Raw genomic sequence first — 15,232 nt, 5'->3', positions numbered from 1 at the left:
CCTCGCTGAGCCAGGGGCTGGCCCTCCTATGCTCCTGGAGGGGTGGGTGCATCGCCACATGCTCGAGCTGGATCAAAGCCCCTTATTCTTTTGCTTCCCCTCTTGCCGGGGTGCTGAGCAAGCGGCAGGACAGTCGGGAGCTGCTGGCTGAGCTGTCCCTCCATCCCTGCTCCAGCGCCAGCCCCGGGAAGCAATTCTCGGCTTCAGAAGAGCCGTTTCCTTGAAATCACTTTTCCAGCCGTTCCGCACGCTCCACACACCTGTTCTTTATGGAGTCCGACGCGGCAGGGTGTTAATGGCCTTCCCTCTGGGTCCATGCAGAGGTGCTAACCCCACTGTCCTCTCCACATGCCTGAGGCTCCAGTCGCAGCAGAGCAGGGTGTCTGTGTGGGGGGCACTAGACTGTTCTGGCCTGAACCAAGGAGTGAGTCTCGAATGTGGGGAGCATTGAGGCCGGATTAAAGAGACTCCACTGCTAAAATGAGACCCTGTGTCTGAAGTGCAGTAGAGTTGACATGGCAGTGAAGGGTCCCTTTGACCGGGCCTGTGCTGAAAGGGTGGACTGGCTTGGCCTGGGCAGGGTCACTGCAGTGGGAACGGGCCGGCCTGGGCAGTTCTGCTGCGCAATCCAGCTCGCACGCCCTGAGCCAGGCTGGCCCCTTACTGGGATCAGACAAGGACATCTGTCCCTGGAGAGCTGCCAGCTGCTAGGCCTAGCCGGAGACTTTCTATCTCGACTGGGTTTTGAATAAAATGTTTTTGTGAAAAGTGTCTGCGGAAAGTGTACCTTTATTCAGGGACAAACTGACCACTCTGAAATGGAGAGCTTTGAATTCTGAAATGCTACCGCACTGCCTCCCGCTTCCCTTCTCTGAGCCGAGGGCCGCAGCCGGCCACGTGATGCGCCTCGGCTGTGCAACTGCTGTGGCCTGCAGCAAGGGTGACCCTGGGGCATCCTCGCAGATGTAGGCTGACCAGGGAGCCTGGCCCAGAGCGCAGGCGGGAACGTGAGGCCCTAGAATCATAGAATATCAGGGTTGGAAGGGATCTCAGGAGGTCATCTAGTCCAACCCCCTGCTCAAAGCAGGACCAACACCAACTAAATCATCCTAGTCAGGGCTTTGTCAAGCCTGATCTTAAAAACCTCTAAGGAAGGAGATTCCACCACTTCTCTAGGTAACCCATTCCAGTGCTTCACTACCCTCCTAGTGAAAAAGTTTTTCCTAATATCCAACCTAAACCTCCCCCACTGCAACTTGAGACCTTGTTCTGTCATCTGGTACCACTGAGAACAGTCTAGATCCATCCTCTTTGGAACCCCCGTTCAGGTAGTTGAAAGCAGCTATCAAATCCCCCCTCATTCTTCTCTTCTGCAGACTAAATAATCCCAGTTCCCTCAGCCTCTCCTCATATGTCATGTGCTCCAGCCCCCTAATTATTTTTGTTGCCCTCTGTTGGACTCTTTCCAATTTTTCCACATTCTTCTTTTAGTGTGGGGCCCAAAACTGGGCCCAGTACTCCAGATGAGGCCTCACCAATGCCGAATAGAGGGAAATGATCATGACCCTCGATCTGCTGGCAATGCTCCTACTTATACAGCCCAAAATGCCGTTAGCAACAAGGGCACACTGTTGACTCATATCCAGCTTCTCATCCACTGTAACCCCTAGGTCCTTTTCTGCAGAACTACTGCGTAGCCACTCGGTCCCTAGTCTGTAGGAGTGCATGGGATTCTTCTGTCCTAAGTGCAGAACTCTGCACTTGTCCTTGTTGAACCTCATCAGATTTCTTTTGGCCCAATCCTCTAATTGTTCTAGGTCCCTCGGGATGCTATCCCTATCCTCCAGCGTATCTACCACTCCTCCCAGTTTAGTGTCATCTGCAAACTTGCTAAGAGTGCAATCCACGCCATCCTCCAGATCATTAATGAAGATATTGAACAAAACCAGCCCCAGGACCAACCCTTGGGGCACTCCGCTTGATACCGGCTGCCAACTAGACATGGAGCCATTGATCACTACCCGTTGAGCCCGATGATCTAGCCAGTTTTCTATTCACCTTATAGTCCATTCATCCAGCCCATACTTCTTTAACTTGCTGGCAAGAATACTGTGGGAGACCGTATCAAAAGCTAAAGTCAAGGAATAGCACGTCCACTGCTTTCCCCTCATCCACAGAGCCAGTTAACTCATCATAGAAGGCAGTTAGGTTAGTCAGGCATGACTTGCCCTTGGTGAATCCATGCTGACTGTTCCTGATCGCTTTCCTCTCCTTTAAATGCTTCAAAATTGATTCCTTGAGGACCTGCTCCATGATTTTTCCAGGGTCTGTGCCAGCATTTCCCAACTGATGTAAGTTGGGGGGTTGATTCCCCCTCCGCCCCCATGTGAAATGCTCACTGGGGAAAATCTGGATGGAAACAAATCTCCTTTCACTTTCCTTCCATTTCCCCAGAGCGTCGTCTCCGTGCAGTACGCAGGTCCCACCTCTGAGACCTTGAGCATGCGTTAGAGACCTTTGGTGTAGGAAAGGGGCGCTGCTAAGAAGCCGACCGTCTCCTTTGCCTCTCGCTGGCTGCATCTGCGCTGGTCACTGCAGTGCCTTGGCCAGAATGGTCCGAGTCCCTGCCCGTTCACAGCCAGTGTATTGTTCTGATCCCCGGGCGCTGGGTTCAGGCAGCGTTTTCCCCAGGAATTGATGGGAGAAGGGGTGTTTGAATTTGCAGGGGGGTGTGCAGGCCGGGGGGGGGAGGGGAATGAGACCAGGAGGGCAAAGGTAGGGGTGGGCTGTATGACACCAAAGTAATAACGTGAAAAACACATGACAGTTTTCGATTTCTAAAACAAAAGATGTTTAAAATGTATTTAATTTAAATTGACCTGTGAAAAATTAATTATAGTATAATAAAAATGTTTAGGACAGAAACTCCCTGAGCTAACGACCTCTCGAGATAGCACCGAGGTGAGATAACGACCATGGCAAATAATGCATTTTACAAACCTTGGCCTCCTAGGAAACGTATATTGATATAAGTTTCCCAGTCACAAATCTAGCATTCTGGAGCCAAGTCCCTAAAACATACTAATCTAGTTGTCCCAAGAACAAGAAATTATGTTAATTCCTTCTATATGTGCATAAACTGTCATGGAATTTCACTAACAAAAGAGGAGCTAAGCTCACTCTCTGGCCAGCTTCGTACGTTTTCGTTGGCAAGGTGATTCGGCGCTACCTCTCGGCCCCACATTTTAAACATCATAAAACACCAATAAACACCAGCATTTGAATTTCTGATGATTTATTGTTGTTTATAAATCATCATTTGAAACAATTAGGTCGGCCAGCATTGCCGAAATGAACGCGCCGATACTGTCAGAACAAACGCAGCTGTGTGAGGAAGCTTGTCTTTGTTCAGACTTTTCAAACCTATTATGCTTTTTCAGGTACTAGTATTTGATCATATATCTGCTTTTAAAGTGTGTAGTAATGTTTCCATTTCAGTTCAGATTTCTAACCACCAACTAAATGGAATTGTTTTCCAACTAGAAAATTAAAACCGCTCGATCTAGTTGGAAAATGACTAAATTGGCAACACTGCGAGTTGATAGTAACTAGTTAACCACTGGGAGTTGGGGGGGAGTTCAGGTGTAGGCAGGGCTGCCGCGAGCGGGTTCGGGCCCCGGTGAAAAATTTTTTTCGGGCCCCCCAGCAAGGGCGGACCGGCTAAACAGGGCCGACGGGGGGGGAGCCGGGTGCCGGGCCCCGGTAAGGCGACGGGGGAAGCCAGGCCCCAGTAATTTGTACCGGCTTCCCCCCACTCTCGTTGGCTCTGGGTGTAGGGAAATCCCTGGTTCCAGGTTTCCTCCCCGAGGGAAAAGAGCCCCAAACCATCATTGCTGCTGTTGAGCAGAACCCCCCTTCCCTTCAGATTAGTCTGGATGTGTTGTTCTTTTCTAATGAAACAAAGTCACCATTGGGCCTAACTGATCTGCCTGTGTGCCCCCACCTGGAGGGTCTGTGTCTAATGGGGTGGGAGGGGGCCTCCCAAGGGGCCAGCCCTGCCCCTTTAATCACCCTCTTACTACTTAGGCCATGGACATGCAAGTTCCTGCTTGTCTGTTTCCCCTTGTAGGCCCCCTCCTGGTTTAATAACACAAGGGGCCGCTTGCTGCCTCTCTCCTTCCAAAAATCTCTCTCTGCTGGAGTGAACAGCTCCCTCCCTGGCTTGCCCCTTTCCCCTCTGCTAGCCTGCCAGTGCCGGTGGGTTCATCCCTTCGCGTTGCACGCAGCCTGCAACAGAGCTGTCCTCTAGGAATTCCTGCCCGGTCCCAGGACTCGCAAGCCCTTCACCCAGCCCCACAGCCCTGCTGGAGGGTGGGCTTTGGAGCCCCTCGCTAGGCCGTATGACTACTGTCCGTGCTACCAGCTGTGCAGTGTATCCTGCTCGTCGCCTCTGAAGGGCCCCTTTCGTCCCCAGAAACACTCCTCCCCCCAGCTCCCTGTGCACCGGGATCCAGACCTGAGCATCCACCTGGGACCAGTTCCACGTGGCTCCTACTGGACTGGCCCCTTTGGGTCACATGAGAGAGCCATAAGGGCGCTGGCAGGGTCCCAACTGTCTGTCCAGCTGAGCGTCTGCCATGTATCACACACCCCTCATCCAACAGGGCAGCGGTGCCAGAGCCTCCCATTGGCTGCCGCATCCACCTCGAGGCTCTCGAGGTGCTGGAACTGGCAGTGCTGAGCGTGCAGGCGAGTGCAGCCCGGGGGAGCTCCGGAACGGCCTTTGTTTCAGTGTAGCACCCTGTTACAGGCACTCTGGCTCTGGCGATATTAGAGTGGTTGTTAACTATGAACCCTCCTTGGCCAGCCCGTGCAGGGAGCCGCAATGCCTGGGATTCCCAGAAGGGAAGGATCTTACTGTCAATGAATTTGCCGATGGTTTGAGTGGCTCTGGGGTCGGTTGTGCCCAGCACTGCGGATCCTATGGAGAACACTGTCACGGACTCACAGACCGTGCCCACCCTTGGCCCCGTGCGGTCCGTGGGGGGTGCCCCTTTTAGTGAGACAGCCCTTCTCAGGGGTCCACTCTCTCTCGGGGTCCGGCCCCTCCACCTCCTGGATCCGCACCTCTCTGAGCCTTAGCACGTCTGTCTCTGCCGTGGGCCCCCTCAGGGAGTCCACTCGCTCTGGACCCCCGGGGCCTCCGCCCCCGAAGGGGTTGATGCAACCCTGTTCTCTAGACCGGAGTGACTCTCAGCCAGCATGAAACAGGAGGATTTATTGAGAGGTGAACACAGCACAGGAAACTCTCTGACCCTCAGGCCTGGCCTCCCTCAGCCCAGCACAACCCAGTCTCTCTGCCTCCAGGTGGGCACTCTCCCTGCTTCCCCTCTCCAGCCCCGAGCCCCCTTGCTCGCAGCTGGGCATCTGAGATCCCCGGCCCCAAGCCCCGTCTCTGTCCATTGTCTTCTCTCCAGGTAAACAGGGTCGTAAACCGGGGCTTCCTCTCCTGCTTCTGTCCTCTGGCTGGAACCGGCTGGTTAGGTCACTGGGTCCTCACTCTGCAGCCCATTGTCCTCCCACTGGCCAGAACCGGCTGCGTCTCCTCAGCTGGGACTCACAGACCGTGCCCAAACACTGAGCCCACGTGCTGTGAAACGTCACCGCTGGGACGGGGACCTGGGGAGGAGGCACAGCTCCAAACTCAGCACCTAGGGTCTTCAAAGCCCAAACCTGCTGTCCCCTCAGCTGGGCTCTCGCAGGGGCGCTGCTCCCCGCAGCCTCTGGCTTTGACGTTATAACTTGGTGGGTGAAGAGTGGCCGGCAGCCAGCCCCCCTCTGCACTGGTGGTGTGATCGGCTGTCGGTGTGGTTCCCCCTCGTCTCTGGAAGGAGAGGTGTGTCACACTGTGGTATGATGGCTGGGCATTTGTATCTAGTGCCCTCCCTCCCCCTCGGGCTGCCTGCTGTCCCAGGCTCTGCTGCTACCATTGTGTGACCTTGGCAGGGTGCACCCAGCCCATGCCTCAGTGTTCCCGAGTATGAAAACTGGGGTCAAACCCCCTTTGCAGAGCGCTTGAGGGAAGGCGCTCGGGGGGCAAAGCATTTCTGCATTACCAGGGCTGGAAGCGTGTCTGTTGGGTCTGTGGAGATCCCATGTGGGGTGGACAGGGGAGCGGGCTCTGGAGGGGTGTGGTGGGGCTGCCCAGGTTCTCTGCGCTGGGTTCTGCAGGAGCCCTCGGGCTCTCCGGCTTCGACCCTGTTCTGCTGCTTGTTCATGGATTCTAAGGGGACCAGCGCGGTCACTGGGCCTGGCCTCCTTGCTGAATGGGCGCACGCCATCGGCTGGGGAGTGAGGGCTGGGGGCAGGCTGCCGCTGAGCATCCCAGGCAGCAGTGAGCTGCATGCATTGGGGTCGCCATGGCAGAGCGTGGGTGCTCCCTGGGCACTATGGCCCATGCTCCGGAGAGAACACGAGGCCTTCGTTGGGTACGCAGCAGGTTACCCTGTCCCCTTCCCCCTCCTGCCCTCAATCCTCCTCCTTCCCCAGAACCCGCTTCCTGAGGCCCCAGCGTGCTATGGGGGAGGCAGGCTGGGTGGAGGTGGCTGGGCAGTGTGGAAGGGCCCACAGTCCTGTGCTGTCTGCAGACCTGGCCTGCTCCCATCTCTGCCTTTCCGGGCCAGCAGGAGAGAGGAGGAAGCCGTGGGGGCAGCTGCAGAACAAAGGGCAAGTGTTAAAATCGGCTGCATGTCGGCTGCCCGAGGAGGCAACGCTCAGAGCTGGGTAGTGCCCGTGGGGCGAGGAGCTGCAGGGCCATACGGAGCATCCACTGGAGCAAACCCAGCAGGATGAGCTGTGCTCTCCCTTGGCATGGGGGCTGGGTGCCACTACCATGGAGCAAACGAGCACATGTGTGGTCTGCTTCCACTGCACCCCGGCACATTGCAGGGCTGCGTGTGGGACCCAAGGAAGACCCGGACACAGCCACGCTCACTGAGGCAGCTCGCTGTGTCCAGCGTGGGGCAGCGCAGGGGTGGGCAGCATAAGCTTACCAGTGCTCATGGCTCTTTGGGGTGATGGATGCCTGTGGCTCCCCGAGACACTGGGGCAGTGGCTAAGCTGGGAACCCCTTTGCAGGCAGAAGCTGTTCTCTTGGGAAATGAAATCTCTGCCGTGTGTTAGCCTGTAAGTCTGTAGGACGCCCCAACCCCCAGGAGGCCCATGGTCCCTGCACCTGCTGGCTGGCTGTGCTGCCCCATGGTGCATGCCAGGCCTGGGCACTCCAACCTTGTACAGCCATGCAGGGTGGAGTGGCTCCCTGGCTTTGCATGCAGTCTCTGCAGGGGGGAGGTGGGATCTCTGTTCTGTTTGTGCCAGTGGATCTAAGGATCTGTGTGGGCTCCCCTCTCGGAGCAGCGCCACTAGCCCGCTTCCTTCCTGTGCGATGCCATAGCATTGGCACGTGATGCCATGCAGGATGCTGCTGTGCCCGAGCCCAGGGCTAATACTGAGCCCCTGACCCAATCCATGGGCTGCTGTAGGTGACCTGGGCAGTGGCAGGGGGAAGCCGTGGAGGTGTCTACTTCTGCGCATCACTGAAGGTGCGATCAGTCCCCCTCCACTGCAAACAGAACAAGCCGAGAGCAGCTCCTTCCCCCAGAGCCCAGCCGCTCCCTGGCTTCCTGCCAGCGGGGCCAGCAGCAGCCACTTGTGGGGCTTGAGTTCCAGGGCACAGCTCTCCTGCTGCCAGCTCTGTGCTCGACCCAGGGGCTGACTCGCAGTCCTGCAGTGCCTAGGCAGAGGGTGCATGTGCATTTGCCAATGCCGGTGCTAGCAGCATCGGGAGCCCCAGCGTAGGGTACTGCTGGTGCCACTTGGGTTTCTAACACCACATCTATCAGGCCTGCGCGGGGCAGGGATAGACGATAGTGCTAGATTTCCAGCTCTGTGGTGGTGCCCCCAGCATTGCAAACCCTGCCAGAGCTGGCATTAGCCGTGCTGAAAGGGCAGGTCCATTTCTCAGCAGAGCTAACACCAGGGCAGCTCTGTGTCCAGCTGAAAGTGCAGGGAGGCCGAATGGACTCCTTGAGCCGGGATTTCTTCGGGCCGCGGGCCCTAGCGCTGGGCGGCTTGCAGACGGAGTCGGCCCTGGGATCTCCTCTGAGCACTGGCACTCGCAACCTCTACCTTGCGTCTGAGTGATCCGTGGCCCACCGCAGCACAGCCCTGGGACGCTGTGTCCGGGAGCTGGTTTGGGTGGAAGAGCGCCAACCCCACTTCCTGCCACACTGGCATTTCCACACAGCCGTGGACCACGCCCAGCCCAGGGGAGCTTGAGAGAGATGACGGCCCTAGCCTGAGCGGGGCTGGTGGATTTGAATGGCGCCTGTTCGCTGCCCGCTTGGTGTAATGACATGGAGCTGTGCTGGCCTCTTAGTTAATTGCTAGTTCAGGCCTGGGAGCTCTCGGGGAGAGAATGAGTTCTTCTGGTGTCTGGAGCTTCCTGAAGTTGCATTCCCAGCTTAGCCCTGGCAGGGGCCTTTCTTTTCCCTGACGCGCTTAAAACATTAGTGGTTTGGGGTTTTTTACAACTGGAACTTTCTCAATAAGCGTCTAGGAAACCAGCGTCTGGTGCGTAATGGGGGTGGGCACCAGCTGATCCGCCCCGCTGGAACGCCGCTAACCACAGGGCCCAGCTGGGGGCCGTCTGCTGAGTGGCAGCCAGCCAGAGCTGGTTAACAAGAGCTAATCCTCTGCCCTTCCTCTGGAAAGGGACTTTTTGGAAATGGCAGCGGGGGGGAGGGTGTCTGCGTCTCACTGCCTCTGGATCGAGTGGGCTCAGCTGGCAATAAGCAGAAGCGGTCTCTGCCAGGGCGTGGAGGGGCCCTCCTCGTGGCCTGGGATCCCCAGGGAGCCTGCCCTGATACCTGTGAGCCCAGGCCATGCTCCCGGTTTGCACAGGTGCCGCTGGCTGGAAGGCAGGAGAGAGCTCTGGAGTGCTCTAGCTGCCCTTCCCCATGCGCCAGCTGAGCTCTGCCAGCCCTATAGACTCCAGCCCACCCCCAGAGCTGGGCTGGCCCTGCAGAGCCAACAGGGGGACAAAGCAGACAGCTGTTTTCGGTTGAGCTGGTGGGCAGGGGAGCTGGTGCGTGCACAAGCGAGCAGAAAGGGGCCATTTCACATAGTCACTTCTCAGAGCAGAACCAGGCTTTTTAACTTGGGCTTTTCATCTTGAAAGCACTATGTAAACATTAGCCCTCGCCGGTCCTGCGAGCTAGGCCAATGGTATTTGACTGGGGAAACTGAGGCACGGAGGTTGTGCTTTACTCAAAGCCACAGCAAGTCAGGACTGGGATGCAGGGGTTCCTGACTCTCTGGCCTTTGCTCAGATTCCCACCACCACCACCACCTCCGTGGCTGTAGGGGGGTGAACAGGGTTTTGGAAGCTTCTGGCCATGCCTGGGGCCCAGTGTGTGTTGGGGCTGGCTAAGTAGACAAGGTCTTTGCGTTGGGCTTGGGCTAAGAGACCATCTGCAAAGTCCTAGGATGAAACAAGCTCCTCTCTTCCCTACCTCGCTGCGCTGCCATTGCTCTGGGCAGGGGCTGCATGGCTGTGTGACTGCACTGCCAGCGTGGCATAGCCTCCTGCCAGTGCTCCCCTCCCCTCGCCCCATCTCCTGCACCACAACCAGAGATGACAGGGTGCAGAGTGGGGGCTGTAGTGCTTCCCAGCCCCACTGCACCCAGCTGTGTTCCTGTCACTGGGAATAGTGCATCCTCCCGAGTTAGACTGGCCAGCAACTTTCTGCTCGGAAAAGTGACTGTGTGAAACCAGCCCCTTCCTGTGGCACAAACTGGCCCAGAGCTGTGCCGTTAGTGCTCCTGTGGGCTTGCGCGGCCAGCCCAGCTCAGGGGAAGGAGCTGAAGCCTGGTCCGCTTCATGCAGCAGCAGCGGCATTGCTTGCTGAGCTCAGTGACACGTGTGCAAACCCAGTGAAGGTCACGGGAGAGACTTCATTACTGGGGCTCAGCGAGACGTGAGGAACCCAGCCTGGCTCTTGGTTCCCAGCCGGATTATGCAGGGCTGGCAGATCAAACTCGTGTGTAAACTGAGTCCCGGAAAGACCCAGGGGTGCCCTTTTCAGTCACTGCACAGAGCGGCTCTGCAGTGCTGTGCAAATAGTGATCATTGGGTCTCCTTTGTGTTTTTCAGAGCATCCAGGGTCACGAAAACAACAAGGATTCCAGGCTACTCTGGATGAACGCCAGCGATTACGTCCTCTCCGTAGGATTCAGCCAGGTATGGCCCCCTGCTCGCCCCGGTGCCCTTAGCTAGGATTGTTCCTTCACTGGGGCTTTCCACCACCTCGCTCCTGCAGAGCTTGTGCAGATGGTGCCGTGGGTCCTGCCGGTCACTCTGTATGTCCCTCCCCACTGAGGGGCAGCTGGTTTTGTAGGGGAGGCCAGCTCGCCCGAGAGCAAGCGCAATATTGGCAGAGCGCTGCGCCCACTTCTTGGGCTTTCCAAGTTCCCTGGCAGCGGTAGCAGCCAAGTAGAACAGCCAAGCCGACACTTCGTCATTTCCCCTCCGAGGGGCTGCCTGGAGCTCTCACCACCTGGGGAGAATGAGGAGACGAGGTGACCCTGCCAGGATTTGAACCTGCAGATCTGAGGGGGCCTAGGGCTCTGAGCAGGGCTAGACAAGACTGAGCCCAGCTCCCCTGCACTGCCTGCTTCTGCCATATGCTGCAGCGCCGAGCTGCGCTGCTTGGAGCACACCAGGAGGAGACTTGTGGGAAGGGCTAGCGTGGCCGAGCCCACGCTGCATTGGAGAAGGGCGCGCTGAGCGGGGAGCTAGTACTGAGCTCCGTCCCCAGTGGCCGCGTGCAAGCGAAAGCCCCTGAGCTCAGTGAGTGCTGCCGTTTGCTTGCAGGGCCATGTGCCGGGTGGTTACTCTGGACGCAGCCTGCGTGCCGGGATCTGAGCGCTCCCGCTGGCCTGTGCACAGAGCGATAGCTGCTGACACATCACCGTGCCCATATTTTCGCCCTCTGGGCCAGCAGGATGGAGCTAGGGAAAGCGACAAAGTCCATTGGGAGTAGTTAATCCCGACCTGTGGCAAGCAAGTGAGCAGCGAGCCCGGAGGAGCAGGCTCACCACTGCCCACTGAAGCAGCAGCCGGGGCAGGCTTGAGAAAAACAGCTTGGAGTCGGCCTCCGTCACCTCTCGGCTCTCCTGGCCCCTCTGACCCCACTGCCCATCCTTGGCACCACTGAGTGCTGCACTGAAGATGGCCAGGAGCCACAGGGCTTCACCCCTCGGTATCTGCCTCTCTGCCAGTACACTCCACGGGGATGGATTCCCCTTGGAACAGTGCCTGATGGGCGGCCGAGCCTGCCATGTGCCGTGGAAGACGGTGAAGGCCGATCAGATGCAGGGAGAGGGCTCCAGGCAAAGCCCTCGCTGTCTAGGGAGCTCGTTCCCCTGAATGCAGTACATATGCAATGCACCTTATCGGGGTCCCCTCTCCTCGGGGGAGGTGTTCATGACTGCCTGCCCAGGCTGCCTGTCCCTTTCAGAAAGGGAAAGAGGATTGCATGCTTTCGCTGCCTGCTCACCCCCACAGCATAGCCCAGGGCTCCCCTATGCCCATTCCAGGATGCACTGGGGTTGCCCATGTTCACTTTTGTCCAGAACTTGCTGCTTTTGAGTCCTGTGTGGAGGTGGTTCCCTGGTGTCTCACCCCACAAAAAGGCTCCCGCTTGTGTCCCCTTGCTGGGGTTTCAGCATGAAAGCCCCTGCCCTGCAGCCCCCCGGCTCTAGTCCCTGCTCCTCAAAGCCAACCGCCATTCGGCCTGCAGCTTCTGTGATGGCTGCTCATGCCTGCATGTGGGCCTGGGGGAGGGAAAACCCCAAACGGCAGGGGGAGCCGCTCTGGTTTGATCTCACTGGGAGAGAGAGTGACCCCTGCTCCGTGTATTTCACGCGGGACTGGCTATGCCTCTAGGGCCGTCTCATTGCCACCTCTGGCTGCAGCAGCTGCTGGTACTGCCCCCAAAGCACCGTGGCTTGGAGCCCAGCACCTGGCCATGTGTGTATCTGTATGCGCACGTGTGTGTGTGTGTGTGTGTGTGTGTACATGTACACAATCAATAAGCATGTGTCTTTCTGCTCTTGCAGATGAGGGAGCGTGAGGTGAAGCTGTGGGACACACGGCGATTCAGCAGCTCGCTCGTCTCCTTCGCGCTGGACACCTCCTCAGGGTAGGAGCGCGGCCCCCGGTCCCGGCATTGGGGGTGGGGTTGATGGGCCGTGCTGCTGACAGTTACTGGGGTGGGAGGCTCTGAGCTCGGTCTGTGCTGTTTGGGGTTGGGTTTGCATCTGGCCGAGCCAGGAGAGATGTTCCCAGTGAGACGTGCCAGGCTGCAGCTGCCCATCGTAACAAGGCAGCCGGCCCCTTTCCGGGCCTGGGGGCAGAGCCCCTCCAAGCATGGACGCTTGGGCCTGGGCGGGGGATGATTAGCCCCAGCTGGAAAGGGGCAGGCGATTGCCTGATGGGCGCACGAAGGTTGGGGGAGCTGCAGGAAGCAGGCTGGGCCCTGTGGCAGGCCCTGGAGCTGGGTGTCCCAGGTGGGAGGTCTGGGATGAGCTGCCGGAGCAGGGAGGGGAAGGAGCTGTTGGGTTGGTGTTGAACCGTTGGGGTTGGGGGGGTGCAGAAGATGGTTGGTGCAGCCCATGAAGGGGCCTGAGCAGACTCTGGGCGTGGTGTTAGCCAGGCCAACAGCCCACCCGTGTGTCCAGAGCCCCCTGCCGCGAGAGGCAGTGAAAATGCGCGCGGTGGCTTGTAACTTTCGCATTGCCGGCACTGGGCATGAGCAGACACTGGCCGCCCACTGGAAATGCCCCGGTGCTCCAGATGTGCAATCGCTTTCCCTCCCCCGGCAACGCCCGGCTGTGTGGGGTGAAGAGCGGGCACTGGGGGGTGGAGTGGGGGAGATGCTGGTGCCAGGGGAGGCATGGCAATGTCGGGGGAGGGGCATGGGGAGATGTTGGTGCCAGGGGAGGTGTGGCAATACCGGGGAGGGGTGTGGGGGAGATGTGGGTGCCAGAGGAGGTGTGGCAAAGCCAGGGGAGAGGTGTGGGGGAGATGCTGGCACTAGAGGCAGGCCTGGCAAAGCCGGGGGGGGGGTGAATAGGACACAGGTGCCAGGGGAGGACGGGCCCAGTGTAGCAGCGCCCGGTGAATGACGCCAGTCTCTGCTTGTTGCAATGTCAAGGGGACACTGACACAAGGGGGGGGGGGGTCTCCCCGGCTCCCCTGTACTTCCTGCTCGGGCAGCGCTGGATAACATCTTCTCTGCATGCTCCATGTCACGCTGCTCGCTGGGACCCGGGGGCAAACCTCCAGTGCCTCCCGCTCTGGGTCCCGGGCAGGAGAGTGCTGGGGAGGCCGGATGCCAGGGGGAAAGTGTGGCACGTGGCAGGTTTCCTCACATCTCCTTGGCTGGGGAAACTCCTCCGGGGCAGATCTCTCTCCTCTGGCCTGTGCAGCCAATTCATGGCACTCTGGCTGTTCAGAGACGCCCCCGACCGTGCACACAGCTCTGGGCCAGCATACGGCAAAATCCCCCTGTGGGGTCACCTGGCCATGGCCCGGCAGGTGCCAGCAGAAATTCCGCCATGTACGGGGACATGCTCAGGGTACCCTACTGAAGCCCCGGATCAGTCTCGCAGGGGCCAGCGGCTCCAGGAGCAGGCTGCAGTCATACTGTCCTCCATTCCCTAGAGCCAGCTGCCTGGCTTCTCTCCCCTTTGCCCCGGGAGTGGCTTATGTAGGACCACGAAGTTCAGTCCGACTGGAAGTGCTGGAGGGAGGGTGCCTTGGAAGGATGCCCACCCCTTGCCCCCTCTGTTGGGAATGCTGGGCAGGGTCGAGTCACTGGTGACCCTTGCACTTTAGTGGCGCCAGTGGGGGCACTCAGCCGGGGGAAAGTGCCGGGGTCTGGGAAATGGAGGGAGTTGGATGTTTGGAGAAAAGGAGATTCCATGGGGTGAGTGACCCAAACCGCCAGCTCCCTGCTCTGTTCTGTGTGTGGGACTGTGTCCGCCCGTCACCCGGAGACGCGTGCGGTGATTTGGGGTGCACATGGCGTTTGCTCACCCCTGCTTGTGGGCTGTTTGGGAAAGGCGTGTTCGTGGCCTTGGTGGGTCAGCGCTCCCCAAAAAAGCCGTGAAGACGGCTACGCCATCAGGACTGCAGAGATGACTGTGCTCCCTTCAGCCTGGCGTGACCTCTCCCACGCTGGGTTGGATTTATGGCCTTACAGAGAGCAGCAATTAGAAAAGGAAATTCATCTGCAGGGGAGAAAAACCCACCCTGAAGGGAGGGCCAGGTGGGCTGGGGGGCTCTTGCCCTGCCCCCAAAGGAGGGATTGCAGCAGGGCTGGTCGGTTTCCCTTTGCTTGTCAGTTGCACGCTTGGGCTCTGTGCTAGTGAGAAGTTTCAATTTCTGGGTTAACACTGGTCCATTGAGCAGACCTGCCTCCCATGCCATCTCCTTGCTACCCTGCTCTCTGTCCCACAGGCGTGCAGGGCATACGTGGGCATGGAGCTGGGTCCCACGGGGTTTAGGAACATCTCCGCTTTCCTGGGTGACCATCTAGCCTTGCAAGGGCTGCTGATCTGCTCCGCTCCCATTGCTCCATCACCAGCAGGCCGGGGTAATGGCTTCCTCCCTGTCCTTCTGGCTGGGCTCTCAGGTAGGCATCCTGTAGCCCCTTGCCCGGAGATCCAGGATTTGTTCCCCGTTTGAAGTTGGAGACGGAGAGTCGGGCAGGAGAGTTGGGGGTTCCTCTGGGTACACATCTGAGTTTATTTCTCTGTTGCTCGCTCACTCCAAGCCAGGCTCCTCTACCCCAAGCTGCTGGGGAGCTGGGTCGTGGGTGCTAGGTAGGCTGAGGCATCTGGCATTATGCCTCACCAATCTCAGCCCCTGCAGGGACCACAGTCCAAAACTGAACAGCCTGGGTCCTACAGGAGGGCAGACTGATCCTGTCTGGCCTTGGAATCTCTGCATGGATACAGTATCTCCCTTTCCCTCCGCTCCCCATGCTTAGGATAGTGCTAGACTCTGCCCTCTTCAGTGGCTGGAGGGTGGCCAGTGTGGGGCTGTGTCTGGATGCTGGTCAGTACCCGGCCCACGTCTGGGATAGCAATGGCTGGTGCCAGGCTT

At 58.5% G+C, this 15,232-nt stretch overlaps 1 protein-coding gene across 1 annotated transcript in view; it reads left to right on the top strand.

The window, feature by feature from the left end:
* CORO7 (coronin 7) overlaps positions 1-15,232 on the top strand; it is a 171,092-nt gene that overhangs the window by 55,989 nt on the left and 99,871 nt on the right. The window contains exons 9-10 of the mRNA XM_065412032.1: positions 10,214-10,300; positions 12,181-12,263. Coding sequence (XP_065268104.1) covers positions 10,214-10,300; positions 12,181-12,263 — 170 coding nt within the window. The remainder of the gene's footprint in view (positions 1-10,213; positions 10,301-12,180; positions 12,264-15,232) is intronic.

Source organism: Emys orbicularis, chromosome 10 (genome assembly GCF_028017835.1).
Source record: "Emys orbicularis isolate rEmyOrb1 chromosome 10, rEmyOrb1.hap1, whole genome shotgun sequence".
In the NCBI taxonomy this organism is placed as follows: domain Eukaryota; kingdom Metazoa; phylum Chordata; order Testudines; family Emydidae; genus Emys; species Emys orbicularis.
This window is presented reverse-complemented; position numbering and strand designations above follow the sequence as displayed.